The sequence below is a fragment of the Gymnogyps californianus genome, chromosome 12, assembly GCF_018139145.2.
Source record: "Gymnogyps californianus isolate 813 chromosome 12, ASM1813914v2, whole genome shotgun sequence".
Taxonomy (NCBI): Eukaryota; Metazoa; Chordata; class Aves; order Accipitriformes; family Cathartidae; genus Gymnogyps; species Gymnogyps californianus.
In genome coordinates this window covers 149,337-173,046 of record NC_059482.1, presented here as the reverse complement: position 1 = coordinate 173,046, position 23,710 = coordinate 149,337, and the positions used below count along the sequence as shown (strand labels likewise).

General features: G+C 43.7%; 2 protein-coding genes across 4 annotated transcripts in view; both read left to right on the top strand.

Moving 5' to 3' along the window:
* The window catches only part of AP1G1 (adaptor related protein complex 1 subunit gamma 1), a 52,908-nt gene extending 44,550 nt beyond the window's left edge, over positions 1-8,358 (top strand). For all 3 annotated transcript variants that reach the window (XM_050904358.1, XM_050904361.1, XM_050904360.1), the window contains 4 exons: positions 289-384; positions 622-782; positions 1,802-1,900; positions 4,327-8,358. In XM_050904358.1, coding sequence (XP_050760315.1) covers positions 289-384; positions 622-782; positions 1,802-1,900; positions 4,327-4,428 — 458 coding nt within the window. In that variant the 3' untranslated portion in view covers positions 4,429-8,358. The remainder of the gene's footprint in view (positions 1-288; positions 385-621; positions 783-1,801; positions 1,901-4,326) is intronic.
* A 1,458-nt stretch (positions 8,359-9,816) lies between these two features.
* The window catches only part of PHLPP2 (PH domain and leucine rich repeat protein phosphatase 2), a 36,086-nt gene continuing 22,192 nt past the window's right edge, over positions 9,817-23,710 (top strand). Inside the window, exons 1-5 of the mRNA XM_050904156.1 lie at positions 9,817-9,963; positions 10,445-10,689; positions 18,082-18,215; positions 22,452-22,642; positions 23,086-23,211. Of these exons, the coding sequence (XP_050760113.1) occupies positions 9,832-9,963; positions 10,445-10,689; positions 18,082-18,215; positions 22,452-22,642; positions 23,086-23,211 (828 nt within the window). The 5' untranslated portion in view covers positions 9,817-9,831. The remainder of the gene's footprint in view (positions 9,964-10,444; positions 10,690-18,081; positions 18,216-22,451; positions 22,643-23,085; positions 23,212-23,710) is intronic.

Below are 23,710 nucleotides of genomic sequence, written 5' to 3'. Positions count from 1 at the left end.
AGGTTGACTCTGCATGATTAGCTGGTGAGACTTGAGCATTTTCACGCTGCAGCCTGGAAATGCTGTGAGCCTTTCCAGAGAGGATTGGGAGATGGGAGGAATTCATCCCATTTGAATGCCTGCTAACTCACCTTGTTAGTGAAAGCAGAGAAGGGGAGGATGACAACACAGATGATTTGTAGAGCTTCATGTAAAGAAGTATGATATGCAGCAGTTGATCTTTGGAGAAGGAGTAATTACTCTTCATTTCATGACAGCTAAGTAATAATCCTTCAACATTTCTTGTAGGTTCTCCAGTATCTGCCCCTGCGCCCCAGATAGCACAGCCTCCATTCCTGCTTGATGGACTTTCATCACAGCCTCTCTTCAATGATATTGCTGCAGGTTAGGGACATGTAAATCGTTAGCTTAAGGTGCCACAGCACCCAAGTAGAAGAGGAAACAAGGGGTAGTGAAAAAAGGGGGGATGTGGAAGTGAAGTGTGGCACAGATACTGGAGCTGGAAGAGGGCAGCTGTTTAACCTTCAGAAGAGTTCACGTCTGGGGTAAAGTAAATGTGTTCTATGATGTTGAGAATGATCTCCAGATCCTGTAGGTCTGCTGCTTTTTTGTTTTCTACAGGAATCCCCTCAATTACTGCATACAACAAGAATGGGCTGAAGATTGACTTCACCTTTGAGAGGTCAAACACCAACCCTAGCGTCACTGTAATCACGATACAGGCCTCCAACAGCACAGAGCTGGATATGACAGACTTTGTTTTCCAAGCTGCAGTACCAAAGGTAGAGCCACTCAGGGCAACTATGGTGATATGTTGAGGGCCAGCTGCAAATACTTCCTGATCGGTGCTTTCATGTAGACAGAAATTTGCAGCATGGTAAACAAGGCTAAGAGCTGTTAATAGGTTCTCTTAGTGCTCAGTTTGGTCATCTCTTTCTAGTCTGAAAGTAAATGTTATAAATGCAATAGAACACCGGTTCCTATCAGATTGGACTACTTCTGCTTGGACAAAATCTTGTTTTAAAATCAGCACTTTCTAGGAAAGTTGCTAAACCACACGCAGAAAAATGTTGGGTCAAAAAAAAAGTGAAGACGCTAATCTCTTGCTTTATTCTTAGTTTCTAAGAAATATACCATGCTCTTGGCAGCTATGAATACATGAAAAAAATCTTTTGGAGCTCTTAGCTGTTTATAAAAGTTTAAATGAGTCCCCACATGGTGGTTAGTGATGATACTCCTTTAGGCAGTGAATTGTCTCCCCTTGCACTTAGCTGCAGCACAAAATATGGGAGACAGATATTGCCTAGTTTACAGTAGAGCATACGATTTAAGCAGGGTGTGATTGGAATGTTCTTCAAGTTTGGGAAAATACATTCACTTTTGGGAGTTTCACTTCTAGGAGTTAGTAATGCTCTAACTTTAATTCAGATATGTTTCGTATCTGTCATAGAAAGGAATTAGGGAAAGAAAGAATGGGCCTCCTGAAGTTACAGGTGTGCTGAGCAGTCTTGACTGCATGTGTCCTCTGTGTGTGACACTTGAAACAATGCATCACTGCTGATCTTGGTACACTACAGTAAGCCCTCACCCCCTAGTATTTGAGCTACCTGGATCTTACTTGTGTAGAAAGCAGGTGGGCCAGTGAATATTTTGTTCTTTACAGATAGGGAATTGAAGAACTGATTATTCAGGGCCAGGAACAGAACTCTTAATTTTCCTTGCTTTCTCTCAGTGCAAACAAATCACTTTATGTTCTTACTTGATTAAGTGTCAAATTGTTTTCTCTTTACCCTTTCTTCAGACATTCCAGCTGCAGCTCCTGTCTCCCAGCAGCAGTGTCATCCCTGCATTTAACTCGGGGACCATCACACAGGTCATTAAAGTCCTGAATCCACAAAAGGTGAGTGATTCCAAGAACAGTTATTAAAGATACTGTCTTGGAATCATGCATTTAGTAGCGGTCAGTTAGGGATGCATCTCTGATGAGAGATAGGGATTGAGGTAGTAAATGATGTGGTTTTAATGACAGTCATTTTGGTTAGGGTTAGGAAAAAGTTATGAAAAAGACAGGAGGTCCTGGGCACAGGTTTGGCCTTCTGTTTGGTTATACTGCTAAAACAGATTCACATCTTTGCTATCTTCTTGAATTCATGGATGTCTTTTGCATAAGAGTGGTTGTTAAACAAGTTTTTAGATGGCCTTTCTAGAAGAGCTCAAGCTGGTGTTTGTATGCGTTGTAAAAATGATGTCTGAAAGGCAAGCATCTTGCCATATAAATATATTCAGCATTCGTTCTTGCTGTCTACAGCGGCATTACCTGAAATGTTTGTTACACAAAAAATAGCTTGATCCATAATCTTAACAAAATTGTCTGTTTTCTCAAGTGGTGTCATTTGTTTTTAATGTGATGAGTGTAGTTTTAAACAGTTGATGAAAAGAATCTTTCAGTGTGATTTAATCGTAATTCCATTTGTTTTACAGCCTTCAGAGACAGGCTTCAAGACTGGGATACAGCAGACTTGAGGGGAGGGAGGGATGTGGCCCACATGTCCTCCTTAAGAGGCTTTGCAAGTGTTCATATGGCATCAGAAAGAAAAATAAAATTGAGATCACATATTTCTTCCTTTGTGGGACAACCTTAAGATATTAAACATCTTTAAGAACTTAAAACATCTTAAGGTTTTCATAGGTTAACACTTACGTACTGCTCTAGATGTTAAGTGTTGCTGCTAGACTGATGTGCAAATTAAAAAAATTCTCAAGTCTCAGTCCAAGATTTCACTGAAATGGCTGTCTTTAGTGCATAGTTTTTGTGGTTTCCATGCATCTCCCCTTATCTCTGTGTAGTGTGCTCCCCTCTGCCTATATTAAGGCACAAGACTAATTATTCTCTTTGTCTTGTATACATCTGATATGAATGTCTCTGTGATGCTGTAGAGCACCTTTCAAAGATCACCTTGAAAGTTATTTTCTGAACTTGGGAGGGTTTAGGAGTTTTCCTGTAAGGTGCCAGAAGTCGCAATATGTGCACCTCAGATGGGACCCACAAGGTGAAATACACCTAGCTAGTGGGATGCTTTCTTGTTGGAACACCAGAACTCCTATGAACACCTCAGAATACAGAGGTGCAACATGGTATTTCAGTAGCCTCTTCTCTTGCCCACTGTTTTCTAACTCTTCCACCTCAGGCACTTGTGCATCTCTCACTGTCCTTTAGATTGCTACTGCCTGACAGTACAGGTTTGCAAGAACCCTGTCCATGAGATAGTGTAGTTACCTGGAATACTCTGAGGGAGGCAGCCTTGGAACAGCCTTCCTACTTAGGAGGTAGCTGTTTGTCTTGTCAATGTTGTAAAAAAGACTGTTTACCTGGACACGGTCATTATGCTGGATTGAAACTGATGGCCAGTTTCCCAAAACAACACCAAATATAACAAAAACTGACAATGATTATATTGATCTATTAGTGATAAAGCATAGCTTCTTCATCCTGAGGCTGGTTGGAGCAGTCATTGTCCTCCTTTCCTCCCTCTGCTATCCCTTTTGCATATTTCCCTGTAGGTATGGGGAAAAGAGCCAGAAATAGCCAACTTTTTGCTTTTCCTTTTAGGGTTTTTGGGAAACAAGGTTTTTTTGAGAGTGAGGAGAATAGGGAACCTGGCTGGAACATGCTGTGCTGTAGCTATAATTAAGGGCCACCTAGTATCTGGATGACAGCCAAATGACAGTGTGAAACAACTTCAGAGCTATTCCATCATTTACTCACAGCAGGAGGAAATGATCTTACAGACTCTGTTTCCAGTCTTAGGCTATTTCCTTCACAGTGCTACTGAGCTATGCAGTACTTGAAGTTTCCAGACCACTGCTTTGAGTGAACAGCTAGTATGGGAAATGACACCTCTCCCTGCGAGCCTAAGTGCAGAGCAGCAGAGCCCAGATCTGCCTCCTGCTTTCTTCCATTGCTAACTGGGATTTTAAGGCAGTTATTTTTGTATTTAAGGACTTCAGTGCTTGTGAGAGCAGGGCCAGTGCAGAGAGATGTGGGTAGAAGCTGTGCTATAGCTCTTCTGAGAGCTTGTACCTGATCTGAGAACTATAGTTACCAATCAACATCCTACCAGATTAAGCATTTATCTGCAGTGTCATAGCTTACCCTGCACATCCTTTCAGCAAGCTCTTGCGGTGAGGAAAGGTCCATGTTTTGTATTCATGGAGTAAGGGAGGGGGGAGCTGGACGTGGGGGGAATTCGCTGACCTTTAATGAAGACCTGAATTTGTTTTGTGTTTTGTTTTTTTTTTTTTCTTTTTTCCCCTTTTCTCTTGTAGCAACAACTACGTATGCGGATCAAGTTGACATATAATCACAAGGGCTCAGCAATGCAGGATCTAGCAGAAGTCAACAACTTCCCCCCTCAGTCTTGGCAGTGAGGCTCTGGCACCATTCTTATTCTCACCCTACCCAATCAAAAGAACTCTGGGAAGAAGGTTGTGATCTTTGGCAATCCCCCAAACTGCACCACGGGCATGGGGAACAGATGAGACCTGCTGATGAGGAGGAATTTTCCTGAAGTGATTGCTGACTTTGAAGCATATCTGTTAAGACTAATCTCCTCTCCTCCGCTGATGAGGCTGGCGGCTTGTGGAGGCTACTGTGCACTCCCTCACACATGCATTCACAGCCAGAAGCAACATTCCCTTCTCCCCTCCCCTCCCCCCCGCCCCCCCGCAAAGAAACACAGCCTGGTTGGAAGAGACGTCTGGAATTTCTAGCAGGGAAACTTTCTTCTCTCTGCAGCAAGTGAACAGCTGCCCCTTCTTTCTGCTGTCTTTTTCCCCTGGGGTGGGCAAGGCGTGTTGTCATTCATTACTAGCTGGATTCCTTCAGGCACTTTCATCTGGGGCTCAGATTGGGGACTTGGGGGATGTCAGGCTGCCCTGCCTCTTTCTTCTTGTATCCCCTGTGTCTGAAGGGGCTGGAGACTTCTTATGGCCTATTCAGTGCATTATTGTATACACCCGCCTCTTGGTTACGGGATACATACCAAGTGCAAGTTAGGCCTTGGGAGTTCATCTGCAAACCTGGGACAGTGCAGGAAAAGAGGTGCTGGTGAGAGTTGATAAAATTGCTTTGGTGCTGTACTTGGAAATGAAGACCTTACACTTGAATTTTCTTTCTTGCCATCAATAGCTACAGCCATGCAGATTCACAGACAGTCTTCTGTAGCTTCCCCAGAAAGTGTGGTGATGTATGAGAGATGTAGAGATCCAAGGAGCAGCTGGTTTTCTACCACAGACGGTTTCAAAGCCTTTTAACCCATTAGTTGCGGTTTATGGGTAGAAAAGACATACTCAATTTTGTAGATCAGTCTTTGAGCAAGGGCTCTGTTCCTGCTGGGAGACTCATCAAAGACTATGCGGCAAAGTTGCTCTTCCCAGTTATTCCAGACCTTCTCCCCAGTTTAATTTCCAGAGCCTGTTGTAGACCGCTTGGATTCCATTTGAGTTACTTCTGACTGGGATATTTGTGTTGTATCTGTAATATTGGCACTGAAATAAAGACCATGCGGTTTAAAGAGACCTTTTCCCATTTTGTTACTTAATTGATCCTTGTAGTTTGCTCCTTGCTCCCCTTTCAGAGAAATGTGCTAGTTCAGGTTCAGACTGAAAGTAACTAAACTGTTTTTTGAATGGAAGCCAGCCATTTGAGTATTTGGATCCAAACATCTGAGGTCCAGTACTCTTCTAAGCTTACAGAAAGCTGTGTTCAGTTATGCTTCCTAGTGTGAACTGTTGTTGAGGTAGTACTGCTCTGTGAATTCTCATGGAGGTGATGTATAGGACATAAAGCACAGTGTGACAAAACTATTCAGATGTTCAGCACTCTTCAGGGAGGAAGAGGGGAGGATGTATCTTAGATCTTCACCCATGAGTGTGCCGGTAAGCTGAAGGTACTCCAGCTTCCAACCCAGTGCTTTCTCAAAAGAAACATCTGCTTTATTTCTGTTCGAGGGCTTTCCAGGTAGTGATCATTCAGTGCTCTGATGGCAAGCTTAGACACAGCTTTTTGCGTCTGCAAAAGTGCTAACACTAGGCTCCAGTCCTTGCCAAAAACATTGCAACAGTGGTGCACCGTGTACTTAGGGAAAATTGAAGACCTATTCTGCCCTTGAATTGGGAGCAGGAGGCCACTAAAGGTTGTTCAGTCTGCTTTGGTTTTAACTGCATTAAGTAATATAACATAGGACTGACTGTCACTGACTTAAGTGCTGGCCTGTGTAGTGGAATAAGTTTAGGTTCTCTTGGAGGGCATTTTTGCTGCCTTACTGATTAAGGTTTGGGCCTTTGGATTAGCAAAGAGCTCTATTATTCTACTGGAACTGGCATTAGCATGGGGTTATAAAATCTAGAAGAATGATGTATGATTTCTTTAAAAGTAATTCTGATTGTGGCAGGGTCATGCCTTGGCTATCAGTGGTGAGACAGATACTGTGCTTCAGCTAGAAGCATCATGAAGCAGGCAGTCTTAAGAGAAAATGGCTGAATCGAAGTCCATTTGTAGGTGCTGAGCATTTGCCTTTGTTGCTTGCACTGCAGTTGTGACTATTCACTACCCCACTAGCTCAAACTCCTTAGTGTTGAAGGTTGAGCATGTTAAATCTAGACTCCAGTGAGCTCTGAGGGTGTCCCAGATACGAAGCTAATGGAAAGTCTTTGCCTTAGTTCCTGAACTCCCCGTAAGCTCTCCCACTCCCCTCACAGAATTGTACATGGTCACTTGTACTGAAAGCTGGCACACCTCAATCTCTATTTGTTTTTGCTGAGAAAGAGCACTGGTGCAGGAGATTAGATGGGGAGAAAGAAGTCAATGATCACTCACCTGGCCTGTTCGTTGCAGCATAGTTGGGAACAGCTTGTCTTGTCCCTCTTGTTGCACTTGTTTTCTGTCCCCTAGAGCAGCTGGGTTTTGTTGTTGGTCTCTGTCTGGTAAGCTTGTAGGGTAAATTCCTACTACGTTCTTGGCTCCTTCAGCCACCCTTGCACAGTGTTTGTGTTTTGGGAAATAGGCACTTTGTCATGTATTTCTGAGTCAAGCTGAAGGAGGCAGTGCATGTACCTGAAATGCATTTTGCTTGAAGCCATCCCTTGGCTATGAAGTACTCCTTCGTAGCAACCGAACATTCCTGTTGTCCTTGGAGCTCTTTCCCTTCCCTGCTAAGGAATGGGGTACTAACATTACGCCAGAAGGAAGGCCAGGTTTCACAAGTTCCCATATCTGCAATACTAGATACCATTGCTTGCTCCTTGACCTCTAAGTGCATCTCTTAAGCTCTGTGCTGCTGCTTTGTTTTCTCACTGGAGAGTACTCGCATGTCCACATCTGAGGCACTCTTGAGGATAGGGTGAGTCTTTTTTTTCTACCAGTTGAATGCAACAGTTCTTAAGGTCTGGTCAACGTTTTCCTTGCTTCGGTGTAAGGGGAATATAAAGGGAGCAAGATACAGCCTTCATGGCTAATCTTACTAATATCTGCATTGGAGACTTTGGAGCTGGGAGAGATTGAATGTCTGTTTTTTCAAGTGAATGTATTTTGAGTCAAAAAATGACAGAAAGAATAGTGGCCGTAATGGGCCTGAAGGGGGAGGAGACATGGGAACGTCCTAAGATTCGACTTTGTCCAGGTTTTGATGGGACAAAATATGGCCTTGAACAACCTTTTGAAGCAATAGCAGTGAGGGGACTGCCACCTATACAGTACCTTGGATATATAACTCAGAAGATGCTGAAACAGCTGGGAAAGGTGACTTAGTGCCTTCCCCAAGGCTGGTACTAGCTGCGAGATGGAGCAGCAAAGATGGCTTTTTTTTAGATCTGCTGGTGCGCTTTCTATGTGTTCATTTTCTACTTGGGGGCTGTGAGGGAAGGAGCTACTGGACTGCTTCCCTCTGAACTTTCACTCTATTCCTGTATATTCCTTTTTCTTTCCTGATGTTGTAATTTACATTTTACATAGAGCCCCATCCCACCTCTTTGACAGTATAGTAAAAAAAAAAGACAAAACAAAAACCACCACAAAAACAAACAAAAAAAAACCCAAACAAACAAACCAAAACCCCAACAAACCCAACCAAATTTAAAGTAAAAACATGCTATTTGAGCAGGGAGCCTGGTGGCATTCTAACTTCTGCAGACCTATTTTTGAGATGTGAAAAATTTAAATAAATGCTGAGTCTTAGGTGAGTGAGGAGCATAACGGATGTAAACATTTACATGGGATGCATTAGACTTCTGCTGTGTGTCTTGTCTTTTGGTTGAAACAAATTATGAAGTAACTAATAAAATGAGTCAATATTCAATGATTTAAAACTGCCTCGTTGCTTTTTGCAAGTACAGTGGGTTAGTACTTACTGATTCTTAACGTTTGGCCATGACAAGGTCAGATGATGTGAAATAATCAATAAGGGCAGAATTTGAAAAACTTTCCAGGAAGTTTTGGAGAGCAAAATGAGTAAACAATTACAAAACACTTAAACAGTTCATGTGAAATATCAGCCTGAAAGAGAAGGCTTGTCAATGATGAGCAGCAATGCTTGGCCAGGTGCTAGAAAGGCGTGATGAGATCCGAACACAAGGAATTCTTTTCCCTGGTGTTTGCAGCTTGCCCTTGGAGTTGGTTACGATTCCCTTGCTGATTAAAAAGCCCCCTTTTGTACTCCGTGTGCCTCTGGGACAAGGATTGTTGTGACCTCATTGTCCATTAAAGCAGTACACGTGCCTGCTGTAAGGTTCTTCCTTGCTTTTTCTAGTCACAGTAACATTTTATTAGATAACTTTTCATGTGTTTTCCAACACATAATTGCACTTCTCTCCGCAAAGTACAATCTCCTCTGTATTGCCATGTGTCCTTCCTTTATGGAAATTCTCTTGAGGCAAAGTAGTTACAGAACTACAAAGCTGTAGCTAGAAATGCATTGTAATCGTGCTTTTCCGTGGAGAAAACCCAGTGAAAATTTGATTTATTTTTATAGCCTTCTCAGCTCGTGGGTATAGTCTGGAAGTGTGAAGAACTTGGTGGCCTTTCCTGTGACTGCCTTGCTTTAATGACATGAATTTAACACAATGCACTTTGAAGTGTGTTAAAGTTTGGAACCATTGGTGTTATGCGGAAGGTGGGAGGCTTTTTTGTTTTTAATGTGCTCGATCCTGTTCAGGCACAAACAGCAGCTGTCTTAAAGCATTATCAAATTCTGGTAAACTGTACAGTGATGATAATTATGACCAGACAATAGTTAAGACTGCCTGAGCTAACGTGATGGGCCTGCACAGCCCTGGGAGGAAGGCGATGTTCAGACACTCGGCTGCGTGGCTTCAGCCTTGGGAGGCCGATGGTGACAGACGCTCTGGAGGCAAGCGACGGAAATCGCGCGGTGAGACAGTTCTGGAGCGCGCGGTGAGCTTCCTCTTCTCTCCTCATCTGCTTCGTAGGCAGTGCATACCTGACGCTTCTGAAGAAGCAGCTGCGTAACTGGCGCGAATGACACCGCATCCATAGCGCGCTCAGGGAGCTCTGCATTCTGCCGGTACCGCTGCTGCCGGGCGCTGGCTCGCCACGAGTCTCTGGAGTGTCTCCCCGCTGGCACGCAGGGCCGGGGCAGGGGAAGCGGCCGGCGCAGCCCACGCTCAGCGCACCGCTCCCCTCCCGCCATGCCCGCGGCGGGGGCCGGGGGCGGGGCCTCGGGCGGCGGAAGCCCGCGCGCTTCCGGGGCGGGGCCTGCGCAGAGCCGGGGCGGGGCCGCCGCCGCCGCTGCCCGGGGTCTCGCCGTCCGGCCGGCGATGGGGGAGGCCGGGCCGGGGCCGGGGCCCAGGGAGGCGCCGGAGCCTGAGGAGGATGAGGCGGCGGCGGCGGCGCCGGGCGGCGCGCGGGGGGGCCGGGCCGGGCCCCGCGGCGGCATCCGGGTGCTGAAGGTGAGGAGGGGACCGGGGCCTTGCGCCGCGCGGGGGCCGTTCGGGGAACGTTCGGCCCGCCGGCAGCTCCCGGCGGGGCGGGGGCGGCTCGTCGCAGCGGGGCCGGCTCGGCGGCTCGGGGCCGCGCCTGGGTCGCTGCCCGACCTCGACCTTGGCGGGACGGCCGGGTGGGGCCGGGGTCTTTCCGTGCCCGCGTCCGAGCGGGGCGGCCCGGCGGTCTGGGCGGCCCCCGGGGCTCCCGCCGGCGCAGGGGCTCCCGCCGGCTCATCGCGAGCGGTCTGGAGGGGGCTCCCGCCGGTGGGAGCGGCGGGGCTCTCCGGGCCCGGCCGCCCCCCCTGGGCCCGGCCGCGCCTGCGGCCTGTGCAGAGGGGCTGCCGGCGGGGCCGGGTCGGACCGGCCAGCTGCGGCCTTCGAGGGCGGAGGGCGGTCGGACGCCGGCTCAGAGGCAGCTGCTGACGCTCTGGTTTGCGCTGCCTTGCAGAGAAACGTGAAGCGCAACGGGAGCAGGAGCTCTTTGAACAGGAGCCGGTTTGGTTCCCGTGAGAGGGACTGGCTGAAGGAGGACGTCGGCCGAGGCTGCGTGTACGTTTATGGAAGAGATTCTGCAGCTGCTGCTTCTTCAGACTTGCACTTGGTGCTCTGTACAGTGGACACCCCAGCGTCTGAGATATGCGATGGAGAAGGGGGGAAAAACCTCTTTTTGCAACTTCATGGAGACCTGGTCAGGTGAGGACTGAGAAGGGATTAAATCTGTTTGAGAAACGTTTGCCTTAGTCTTGCGGGGCTCTGTTCGCTGTGTGCCTAGGTGTGTTAGCGGGCAGTTATGGAACAGACAGAGGTGGTAGGTAGCAGTTAGATACCGCCTTCAGCAACGCAATTCATAAAAACGAAGTAGTGGTGCGCCTTTTACGCATCTCTTAGTTAAGCCATAGGTGTTTTAGCTGGGAGGGTTTGGCTGGTGCTCCAACCAGAAATATGCCCTCATTTTGTAGGTAGAGGCTGCTGTTCATATATTCCTTTGTTATGTTCTATGTTACGCACATTTTAGCGTCCAGAAAACTTAAGCTATTTAAGAGGCTGTAAACAGTTATTCTGAGTTAGTGAAACATGTAAGGTACTTTCACAGTTATGTCATGTAATATTTATGTGTTAGTAATTTTTTTGCTAAGAAGGGTTGCCAGGTAAATAATTAAAGGTAGACAGAAAGATAGTGTACTAAAGGGTATATACAGGAGGCTTAAGCATCAGATTACATGTTTTATACCTGCAGTTGATTTAGGCCAAAAATAGACAGCTCAGGGTTTAATGCGCATGAACTTTATGCTGTGCGTGTATTATGGACTCCTCTAGGTTTACAAGCTCCCATGAGGTGTGGTAGGATTTAGACTTTGCATTGATTCTTCTGGACTTAAGATTCAGTTACGAAGTTGCCACTCCTGTTCTCAGGAGGAAAAATGTTGCTGTGGTCTCCTTACTTGAAGGCTAAGCAGTAGAGACAACACATGCTGAACAGGACTGGTAGCTGGTTTTTTGGTAGCGAAACAGAAGTCCTAAGTTGCATGTGTCCAAATTTTAAAAACATGGCATGTGTTTGCTCAGGTAGGGGGAGGGAGTGCTACTGGCGAGAGATGCGGAGAGTAGGATGTGGTTAAAACTGACTGCTGAAAAAAGTTATTCAGACCCGTTTGCCTTGCCCAGCCTGGGTTATCGGAACCAGGGATAGTTTAGTTAGAAACACTGTATGAAGACAGACACTTGAACATAGCTATTAAGGCTGCTGAAAATCTCCATTCATTGCTTGAAGAATTTATAAAGAAATTGGCTTGGTTTGGACCCTAACAGTGAGCAGATATTCCAGCATTTAGAAAGAAGAGCAGACCCTTCACTGCAGATCATGAAAAGCTTGTAGATGTGTTCAGAGAGGAACGTTTTGACTTTTTTTAGCTTTTGAAATGGCTTTTGTGTTTGAATTCTTTTCAATACTTGTGTCTCTTCTTGTGCTAGGTAGCCGTGCCTGTCGTTGATTTGTGGCAAGCTTTGCACTGCATTAGCAAAGTGGTCCTGCTATCAGTGTTTTGGAAGCAAGCACCGAGTTGTAAATGTTCACTTCCCACTCTTGTTGCCTCTTGGTCTGTCTAGCACTTTGTCAAGCTTTGTCTTAAATTTTGTGAAGCGTTCTTGATTACAGTTTGTTTGTTCCTTGTAATTCTCAGAACGTGTTTGCCACAGAAGAGATCCCTGAATTACTTCCCGCTGGGGGTGTTCTCAGTAGAGAAATGGGAGTTACCAGTATTGCTTCAGTAGCATCTGTGTTACTAACAGGAAGCGGGCCTGAATGGTACCTGCTTCCATATCCACAGGAAGACGACAGAGTGCTCAAGATATCCCCATGCCCTGTTGAGATAATTCCTTCCTCGAACAAAGTTTGCTGATTACTTTAGTAACGTGTTCATGAATACAAATTACTCTGCTAAGCATCTGATTGCATTTTACCGTAGGTACGTTTGTCTCCCAAACAACTTCCGAATTCTTCACCCTTTTAATATCAGTAGGTGACTTTCTTTCAGCTGAGTATGGCAAAGATTGATTTGGCACCTGACTCAGAAGACTGAAAGCTGGACAGTAAATGGAAGAATAGCAGAAACATTTTTTGTGTATTCACTTTAAATATTCAGTGGTGTCCTTGTGATCATTCTGCATTTCCCTTTCAAGTCTGTTCACAGGGGAGTCAGTCTCTGTCAGAAATTTCTTTTCTTCTCCACAGTGCACCTCAAGGATCTTTAGAGTTCTCCTAGCTAGAATCTTTCCTTATGTTCGCATCCTTTCATGTTCAGAAATTGTATCTTCCTGCAGAGGATTAAACAAAAATAGCATGGATACCTTCTTTGGTCTGGACACCCCTCACAACAAAAATTTAAACTACAGATTTGAAGACTTGACTGCTGCTTATGAAGAAGAGCTACAGTTGCAACAGCAGTTGTAGAACTGTTGCTACTTTTTGTTGGCTTTTCTGTCTCCTTATCCTTTGCACCTTCGCTTAACAGAGCTGCTTCTCTGACTAGTGGAAGTGTCCAGTACCTGATGTGTGATACTGATGTGGATGTAATGGGCTGTTTGTGTCAAATAGCAGCTGTGGCAGCCAGGGTGTTCTCCATGTGTGCTAGCATTCAGTGCGTGTTGTGCTGGGTACAAGATGAATTTTTACATTTCTAATGTGATGGTTTCACACCACATTGCTTTCTCTCAAAGGGAAAGCATATATTTCTACCTCAAGCTTTAACTATTGCCTCTGGAACTTGTCAGCCTTGATCATGTTAGTAAAGAAATTCCGTATAGAAACTGCCGTTCCAGATACTGGGTTTGGTTTTCCCTTTCCTGGCCTATCCTAGGTTTTGTTAGTGAATCACGTGGCTCTTGAGAAGAACTTGGACCAGTGATCCATTCAGTCAGGTCTACAGAATGTCTCCAAAGGCATTCAATGAATTGCTCCCTTTCCTGGTTTGAATATGGTCCCTAGGTAACGAGCTGGTTTGTTCATTGCTTTATTTACAAAGCCCTGTGCTGGACCTGTGAGTGTCATTAGCTAAACGCCTGGACTCTGTGCTGGTGTTTACTGGGTCGCAGACCCAGCTTACGGCTAGTGCCAGAAGAGTAGCTCGGCTGCAGGCTGGGAGTCAAACACCCTTCCCACCACGTCTTCACGCTTGAAATGTGTAACACCAAGCCATACTTCATCTGTGGAGTGGTCAGTCATTGCATCCTGCGTACGTGCGAGTTTTTAGGTGTAGATTTTTCTGTAAACTCAAACTCTTTTGCCAGGTAGTGAACTTTGAACAACTTGTGGCGTTTTGCAGACAACTTGAAGAATTTCAGAAGACTTAACTTTTTGGCAAGGCTTTTGTTTTTCAGCCAGTGGCAAGCAAACCTAGATGGTGCAATAGTACAGACTATTCTTTTGATTGGTTTTCAGATAGGAATGGTACTATGGCAAGAGAGATACATTTGTTAGGGGATTAGGCTTGAATAGATATTACTGCCAATGTTCCTTTTGTACATGGCTTTTTTAGAAAAGAAACAAAACCGAGGGCATTGTTTGATATGTTCAAGAAGCGTATCAGTTTGATTTATGTGGACAAGAAAGAAAATAAAGGGTTTTTCAAATTAGCATTTTGAAACCCTTCACTTCTTGCTGAAGTGAAAGATGAGAAGAATAAAAATAATGAAAAAATCAGATCTCATGTCCAGAAGGGGCAAGTATGGTGGGATAGAGTATCAAGCTTTTTCAGGAGGGTAAGCCACAGTACTGTACCTCAGAGAGTATTGAGCAACCTGTAGAACTGTGATTTAATTTGCGTCAGATGAAAAGCACTTACCCCCTTACTGTATTAAGGTTCTTCCTGAATTCTGATGTGCAAGTATATTGTTCAGTGTGTACTTGCAAAAGCCTCAGGCATTCAGCAACCAAATTGTAACGTTTGAGCGTTGGGTTTTTTTCCCCTAGGAAATCTAGATGCAGACTACATGAAGTGTTCTTTTTATGAGTGACACTCAAGCATTTATGGTTCCTGAGCCATGGGTCACATGCTGGAGAAGCTGTTTTCTGGCATGCATAAGGCTTTAACAGCAGAAGAATTGGAATCTAGAGGTAGTCAAGGGAAACTTGGGCAAGGTATTTGGAGATCCAGTCAAATCTCTCATATTCTTCTTGGATTCTGCGCTGAAGGGTATAGAGTACATCAGGGTTTACTGTACTGGAAGTCAGCATTGTTCGGTGCAATCTATTATTTATTCCAGTTTCTAGTAGCTTGCCTGTTATAGGAGACAGATACCCAGGTTTGTCATTTCCAAGATTACCTCAGAAAGCTCTTTTGAAAGTTTGGTGTGTGTTTGGTGTTTTGAAAGTTTGTTATGTGTGTCATAGTGTCTGATTTGGATACCGGAAGAGAATAGTTAGGCCTGGGGAGGGCGGGAAGGGGAGGGATTGTGCTTTCTGCTGAAATTTATCTGAATTTGCATTAAACTACACTGGCAAGCTCTTTATTTCCTTTTCTTTACCAGCTTAAAGAAGGGGCAGAAAGAAAACGCAGTTTTCCGAATGCTTTTTTTCTATTTAAAAAAAAAAGCATCACAAAAAACCACAACAAACCAGCAGTAGCGGCAGCAGCAATGGCATGCATTGCTGACAGTCACCTGATTACATCTTGAACTTTAAATTGATGTATGACTATTATTCTCATATATGAGTTTTGGACTATACTTACAGCACATACCAAATTGTTATCTCTGACATTGGTTTTGGTCACATTGGAAGCTTCACGAAATTAGGGTAACTCCTAAAAATCAAGCAAAAATTATGACCAGTGGCGGACATGGGTATGAATAAACAATGGTTTCTACTGTTTAAGGCAGCTGATATTTCATAAATTAAAATTTAAATCCTACTAGTCAATTCAAGGAAGGAATAAGAACAGATTTCCAAGCAAACCAACTCTGTCAGGGAGTGATCCTTTGGGTGGATATGAAGATACAGATGAAGGTTTTCCCCCTTTGTCTGTTAAATAAAGTCTATTTATGGGTTGAAATTTGCCAATAACTTTCTCATTATATTTAGGTCTGACTAGAGACTAGAGTCTGCAAGGCCTGACATCAGTTTATTAGTCAGTAGAAGCTCCAAGAGACGATTTCTGAAATGAGAGGAAGGGGGTTATTTCATATACAGCCTTCTGGCTAGCAAGTTGATGTATTTCCATGTAAAACAAAGGAGGAGGGAGCAAAGTTGCCGTAATCAGGCTCAGCAAACATTAAGTGGTAAGAACTGGTTTTCTGGATCAGCTGCATATCAACTACGTTGTCTTTTCAGGCTAGAAACTTTGTTGGTTTGGACCGTAACTTTGAGAGTAATCCTGTTTCTGATCCAGAGGTCCTATGTGTGAAGTGAAAGAGTTGCAATGTATGTGCTTGAAATACCTGAGGTCATTTTGCTTCTTGAGGTGTGTCGTGTTGACTACAAAGGAAGTGTGGATGAGTAGATACTTGTAAATGGTGCATGTTTTATGAAATCAGTCCTGCCTTAATTATGAGATGGCTTTTGTAAAGCTGTCAGTAATAGTGGAAATACTATAGTATAATCATTAAAAAGAATCAGAAATATTTTTGTTCTTCAGTTGAGAAGAAGCAGAAAAGTCTGGTACGTACAGTAATAAAATATTTCACGTTAAGACGTGCAGTATAAATGGTGTATGCAAGTCAACAAAGTTTAGTAGAAAACAGGTCTTACCGAACAAACTTGATCTTGATGCTTTGAAATTTCAAGCTTTGTCGCCAAAGGCGTTAGTCATTTGTTGCAGTGTGTGATGTCGGATGGGGCTCTGAGCAACCTCATCTGGTCGGAGATGTCCCTGCTCATTGCAGGAGAGTTGGACTAGATGACCTTTAAAGGTCCCTTCCAACCCAAACCATTCTGTGTTCTGATGTCATTGGTAGAAAAGCAATACACAAACCAGTAAAACTCGTTGGCTGATACCTTACAAATTAGAAACTGTTATTCAGTGTAAGCATTTTTTTTTTTTTGGATGAGGGGTTAGTGTATGCCTGAATGAAGAAAGGTAAACTTGCACTGTTCAGTTGCTTTGTTACTAATCTGTGGCTAAAAGAAAGGTAACAACTCAGGAAGGCATAGATGGAGGGAGTGATGAGTACTGAGAAGTCAGTGCAACAGGTTGATCTAGATGGTTTAGCATACAGTATTCTCTGGAAAATGCTGCTTTTCAATATCGCTGGATATATTTATGTAGAAGCCAGGTGTACTAAATACTAAAGAGGAGAGGAAGGAGGCTATAACTTGCAAAAACTGCAGTTCAGGAGGACTTGTGGATTGAAGGGATATGATTGAGCGTGCCAAATAGTTGAGAGCACATTTGATCCAGGTGTATAAATACTGTTGAATAGAACTAAGAAGTCTCTGTACGGTTTTGTGTAGTCAGTGCATGGATACAGCGAACAGTCGTGGTGCTAGCGCTTACAGAATGTTGGTAAGATAAAAAAATCAGTGGTAAAAATTATTTTGAATCAAAGTAGACCCACCCTACTGCAAGAAAATTTTGAAAACACATTGAGCCTCATCTTGAAAAGGAAGTTTGAAATGGCTAGTCTCATGATTTATAAACACCTGTTTAAAGAATAGGTGACAAGCCAAGGTCCAGTGACTGTAATCTGAAGCTAGGCACTTTTAGATTAAAAATGAGGCTTTTTAATGGTGGATAATGAGTGGGCCACTGGAGCAATTTATTTCAACTCCCGTCATACATTTTCAGTGCTTAATCTTTTACACTAAGAATTTTTTTTTTTCTAAAGTAAAACTTCTAATTTAGCGTGAAACTGTTATTTTTATTGCAGAAAATAACAGTTCAGCGTCTCTGGAAGAAGTGAGATGAGAGGATCAGAAAACATTTTTTCTGTTCTGAATATACTAAACCTGATGTTTCAGGAGAACTTTCTCTTACTGCTATTTATTCAAGTTAGCCACTGAATCCTTCCTGTGATCTGTTGTAGTTCTAAAAACGTCTTTTCCTTAAATGTACCATTTGAGTTAATTTGCCAAAGCGTGAGAATCTTGCACCGATGAGAGCTAAAGAGAATGGGAAATTTCTTTTTTCTTTCTTTTTAGAAGTCATTCTTCAGGAGGATTCTCATATGCTTTGCTCCCAGCTGCCTTTGGAAGAGAAATTTAAGTAGAGTTATTTTTATATCTTTCAGTCATTATACGTAGGTTTTTTTAATTATTTGGCATCTACTTTTTGTGCAGTATTTCTGGTTTTGTTTCTTGTCATTGTTTCCTCCCGGTGCTCCTTCAATCATGGAATGGAAATGATCACCATGGTATGGCTTATGCCTATTGCTTTACCTTTCCATTTCCCTTCTGCAATGTAATCCTTCAGTGCTACAGTTCTTAAGTGCTACTTGACAAGCAGGAAGCACAGATCCCAAGGATGCGTGCTTGCCAGACCTTTTCAGAGGAGCAGAACCACCAGTGTGTCAGTATTCCTTACACTTTAGCTGCAATGAGACTTGTTTAATCTTTTTTGCGTTCTCAAACTACTTTCTTATATGTTTTGACAGGAGGCTGGAGCCCACAGAAAAACCCCTTCAGATTGTGTATGACTACTTGGCTGGGTTGGGTTTTGATGATCCTGTCAGAATGCAGGAAGAGGCAGCAAACTCTGATCTCAGCTGTATGATTCGCTTTTACAGTGGTAAGAAATTGCGTGTGCACGCTGTTGCTGTTCCTGTAGCTTTAACTATGAGGTGGAACTCAGCTGAAGCCCAAGTCATTGACCTATTGGGTTTATAGGTGGCTACATCAAACACCCAAAGTACCAGTAAGCATTTCTTAAAATAATGAGTTTTCAAGATTAATAGAAAAAAAACACAATTCTGTAGTTCTCTTGATCCTATCTGTGGCTTGAGAAAAGACAGCTCCACAGGAAGACACAAGATTGCTCTGTTGTCTTTAGTTTCCAGTGTTACAACAAATGCCTTGGAGCTCCTAATGGGATCAGAAACATATTGCAGTTCAGTCTAGATATGCCTGAAGATTGTATTTCCAAAAGGTGTATGGATATGGGCAAGGAAGGTCCTGGTCAAATACCTCCACAGCCTGTAGATAGAGAGTGAGAGTGCCAGCTGGTTAATAATAATGCAGGCTGCCATTAGAAACCCAGTGCGTTTCATTGCAGAAGCGAGACTTCTGAGTGGCCTATTCAATCAGTTTGGGCAAGATACCACGTGTGTAAGGAGCAACAGACTGATAGTCGTAGGCCCGTTGGTGTATGGTGCTAGCAGTCAGAAAAGGAATTCACTGAAGCGAAGAGGAAATCTAAAACAAATAAGGGGGAGGAAAGCTGATAATGAAGTTATTTAATTACTTTTAAATACTTCACCTGCATATATTTTGCATTTCAGAAAAAAAATCAAAGTGCTTTTAATGGAAAATTGTTACTGCATAGTGGAGCTGGGTAGCCTGACTAAGCTGCTAGCCATCATTTGTTTATTCAGTGTCAAAAAATGGAATCATAAGAAATCATCTTCTACAGCCCTTTACTTGAGACAAACCCCTTCTGTCTGGGAGCTGTGTGCAGAACAGGCAAAACAGCGTAGAAGTATAATGGAGATGGAAAGAAGTATGACATACATACAGTCTGGATTTATAGGGCAAGGAGTAGGGAGTCAGAAGTTACTTCAGCTAGAAGGAGGAGAGGCATCAAGCATAGGGCTGTAAAGAACTTTTGAGGAAAAAATGAGCAATTCAGTTTGGGTATGTCAAGCGGGAACTGTTGAAGATTCAGGAACAGTGACTCAACTTCATGGAAGCAAGTAGGTAGAAAATGGAATTGAGTAGTTTCAGTCAGCATGGGAGGGTAGTCCTGCTTAGAAAGAGGCTGTGAAGGAAGAAATACAAGGATTGAAGAGTTTTCAGGAGACCTGTTTTAAGAAAGTCAAAGCAAATGCTGACAAAGTGGTTCTTAAAGGTAGGGGAGGAATTAGAGGGAATGCTATGGATGATTATGTGATAATTTTGCAAAGCCTGCAGCTGAGAACATAAGGGACGAAGTAATGCATTTTAACCAGAGAAACATTACTTAGAATCATAGAGTCACAGAATGGTTTGGTTTGGAAGGGACCTTTAAAGATCATCTAGTCCAACCCCCCGCCTTGGACAGGGACATCTGTCACTAGGTCAGGTTGCTCAGAGCCCCATCCAACCTGACCTTGAACACTTCCAGGGATGGGGCATCCACAGCGTCTCTGGGCAACCTATTCCAGTGCCTCACCACCCTCATTGTAAAACATTTCTTCCTTATGTCCAATCTAAATCTACCCTCTTTCAGTTTAAAACCGTCGCCCCTTGTCCTGTCACTACAAGCCTTGGTAAAAAGTCTCTCTGTGCCTTTCTTATAAGCCCCCTTTATATATTGAAAAGCTGCAAGAAGGTCTTCCCGGAGCCTTCTCTTCTCCAGGCTGAACAACCCCAACTCTCTCAGCCTTTCTTCATAGGAGAGGTGTTCCAGCCACCTGACCATTTCCATGGCCCTCCTCTGGACCTGCTGGAGTGCTGAGAGCCGCCTTCATATTTCTTTCACTCCTTAGGGATGTCTCTTGGATTTCTCTGCTCTCTTCCCACATTTCTGTCTGCCTTTGTCATGGGATACATTGGGTTTGTTTCCTTCCCTGGTGCATGGTGAGTACTTAGGCCCAGTTGGGGTGATGGGACTACAAGTGGATTAATAGAAATCTCACATTAAACAGCAGTGAGAGGGGAGCATGCTTCCTGAAGTCTGGCTGTTGAGATACTTGTAGGAGTCCAAGACTTTTATGAGGGGAGAGGGTATGTTAGATTGGCTGGGAGAACGGGGGGAGGGCTTCCTTAATGGAAGTCGCTTGGAGAATGGAGGGCAGTGACGCAGGCTGGATGGGGCAAGCTCAGAGACCAAATGTTACGGAGTCTTTGCGTGCTTCAACAACAGATCAAATGGAAGAAGCTCTCCAGGGCCGTCAGACTGTTCATCTATGTCAGGTGTGACAGGCGTGAATTGTAGAGGGTCACAGGCTTTCTTTGGTGGGGAATTGGCTTGATTCCTTGTATTGCTGTAGCTGGACTTGTGTAGCTTGTAAGGTGCTGTTAGAGGTGCTAGCTCTGTCTGTTGATGCCCTGTGTCCTTGCTCTCCATGGGAAAGCCTGTGCTTGCTAATTGGAGCGTGGAGTTAAGCATGATCACAGTGACATTCAAGTCCAAGCTCAGGAGCTGCAAAGAGTGACAGGAATTTGCCTATCCCTGGAGGTTAAGACCGTTCTTACACATAGCTTGGGGAGGTGTGAAGTAGCTGGGATTCAGAGTAGGAGTCCTTGAACATTGCCCCTGGATGTTTCCTTAGCACTAGGACATAGGTGTCACAGATGTTTCGGAGCAGATAGGGAAACTGAAGGATTGATGTAGCTTCTTAGTAATATCTGGTGCTTGGAACAATGCTGCTGTGGCAGTCAGTAGGATACCACTTTTGGTCCCATAATATGGTTTTCTTACAAGTCTGGGGCTGGTCTTTCAGCTTGGTGAAATCCAAGCAATTTTTTCTGTGGATGATTAGAGTTTCTCACCATTAAGGACATCTTATGCCAAACTTCATGTCCCTGAAACAAAGCTACTGTTGTAAATAAACAAACAGCTAAATATTTCAGCTAAATTCAGCCTGGTCTAGACATCAAGACAATGCTTTAAATTTGGCAAACTGAAGAGCCTGCTTTCTAACTGAGAAACAGTATAACAACTTTAGTTGGTGGTTAACTTTTTGCTCCTGATAAAAGTTTGGAGTATGGTTTGTGTCTGGAAGTGAGTAATGCATAACCAATAGTGAGACTATTTTTCCAGCGGATCTAATTAGAGTTTTTGTCATTGTCTAGCATATATGTTGGCTACTCAGTTCCTCTGTCTGACTTGGCGGGGGGAGGAATATAAATACCTGCAGGTTCATACTACCTGTGGGTATCAGGACACTTGCAGGACAGTTCAAGACATAAGCAGCATGTCAGTAGCAACTTCAAATAAATAAATAAAAAAAAAGGATCCTTTCCTAAGTAAAACAAAGGACCCATTGCCAGGATCTGTCTTAGGGATTATTTAGGATAAAATGAAATATAAATTTAATATGAGGAGATTCTTAACACTTGAAACGCATAGGTCCATCAGGTCAGGCTTATTCCTGTTCTTTAAAGTATTCAATTAAGTGACTATTTGGAAAGTTTTCGTAGCCAGTAAGATGGTATAAACAGCAGACAGAATCTTGAAAAGTGTCTGGGAGATTTGTCATTATCTTGGAAAAAAAAAAAAAATAATAAAAGGGGCAAGGAGGTAGGATGACCTTACCTAAAAGTAAGTGTATGTGGATTAGAAGGCTGAAGTAGAATTCTGCTTTGCTGGTTAGAGTCATAGCTAGCAGTGCACACAGCACAGCTGTAACAGTCAGTGCTGGAATCCTTTCACGTGAATCATCTTCAGGGAAATAACTTTCTTCTGTGGCTGATTTTCCAGGCCTTCCTTTAAAGCCCAGTAGAAGCCATTTATTTGATGGTTTCTGTGACTAGCTGACTCAACAAGAGTTTGAAATTGCTTTTCTATTGCATCTGAATGAAGGATGTTTGGCGAGTGTGTAAGTTTGGTAAGATCTGTAATTACCTGTAGATTAAAAACACACTACATGGCAACCGTTATAATGTTGTACTGAAAGGCATACAATGGTTGCTTATCAGACATTACCGCACTGACTAAGTTGCTTGTCCTCTGCATGAGATTTTATTTTAAAGTGCAACTTGTCTTGTCTTTACTTGTTCTTTACAATAACTGATTTTGCGTGTTACAGCTGTGTTGCTGTTTGTACTCACAGCTGAGAATGAAGAACAAATGGAAAGTAAATGCTAATGTCCCATTTTTCTTCAGAAAAGCCATGTCAAGTGGAACAGTTAGATCGCATCCTGCTCTCTGGAGTCTATAACGTACGCAAAGGAAAGACCCAGTTGCACAAGTGGGCAGAGCGCTTGGTAATTCTCTGTGGTACGTGCCTCATTGTGTCCTCTGTGAAAGATAGCCACACAGGGAAGATGCACATCTTGCCTCTTGTTGGAGGAAAGGTAAGACTTTTTTTGGTTAGCTTCCTGTGGCTTAGAAAGGAAGAAGGGAGTATAATGATGGGTATTATCCACAAGAGGTTAATCTAGGCTTTTGTAACAAATTACCGCATTAACATGTGCAGAGAATGGTACAACCCCTTTCTACTTGCTTTGCTTAGGTAGTAGTCTTAAGGCTAATAGAACCAAGAGACACTAGTTCCGCTTTCACGTTAGTAGCCAGTGTGGTGAATGGGCATTCTGGAAATTATTACTTCTGGGATCTACTTGAGCAGAAAGATGTTAAGAAGGATTTACTTCTGTGTTTCTCTCCAATAACTTTACAACTGTGTTTTCAGCAAAATGTAATGTTACTGGTAGTCAGTAATACCTCACCCTAGACTTCAGATCCATTGTAATTGCTGGAGTTTAGGCAGACTGTTTTGTTTTCAATTCTCCCTTTGCAGGTGGAAGAGATGAAACGTCGGCAGTACACACTTGCTTTCACATCTGCTGGAGCACAAGCTCAAACATACCATGTTTCCTTTGAAACGCTGGCAGAGTGCCAGCGGTGGCACCGACAGGCGTCCACGGTGAGGCCCTGGAGACGGCAGTAGTTCGGGTGTTGGGTACAGGGGTAAGAAGGGTTTTCTGATGCAGGCTTGGTATGCAGGCAGAGATGAAGCTAGGATGCTGGAGAAAGTACCGAGGACACTTTCCAGCTTTCTTCATTTCTTACATGCTCAGGGCTATAGAGATTTTCTTTTAGCCTTCTCTTCTCTCTCTGCCTGTGCAACACTGTTGAGTAGTGGTTCTGCATTCCCCCCCCCCGCTGCACCTATCGAGAATAGCTAATCACAGGTCCCTGGAGCAAATGCCAGGGACTGGCTGACTTTACAGCCATAGAAACCTATAAATTGCACCCGTTGCCATACTTGAATCTGCCTAAACTGTGGCCTGGACTGGCATGGGGCCACCCTGATAGGTTTGAGTTAACACAGAGATCATAGGTCAGCAAGGGAAGTGTAGTTTGTTCAGAGCTGTGTCCTTATTCCACATTAAAGTACAATTAGATGGTGATAACTTAATGCT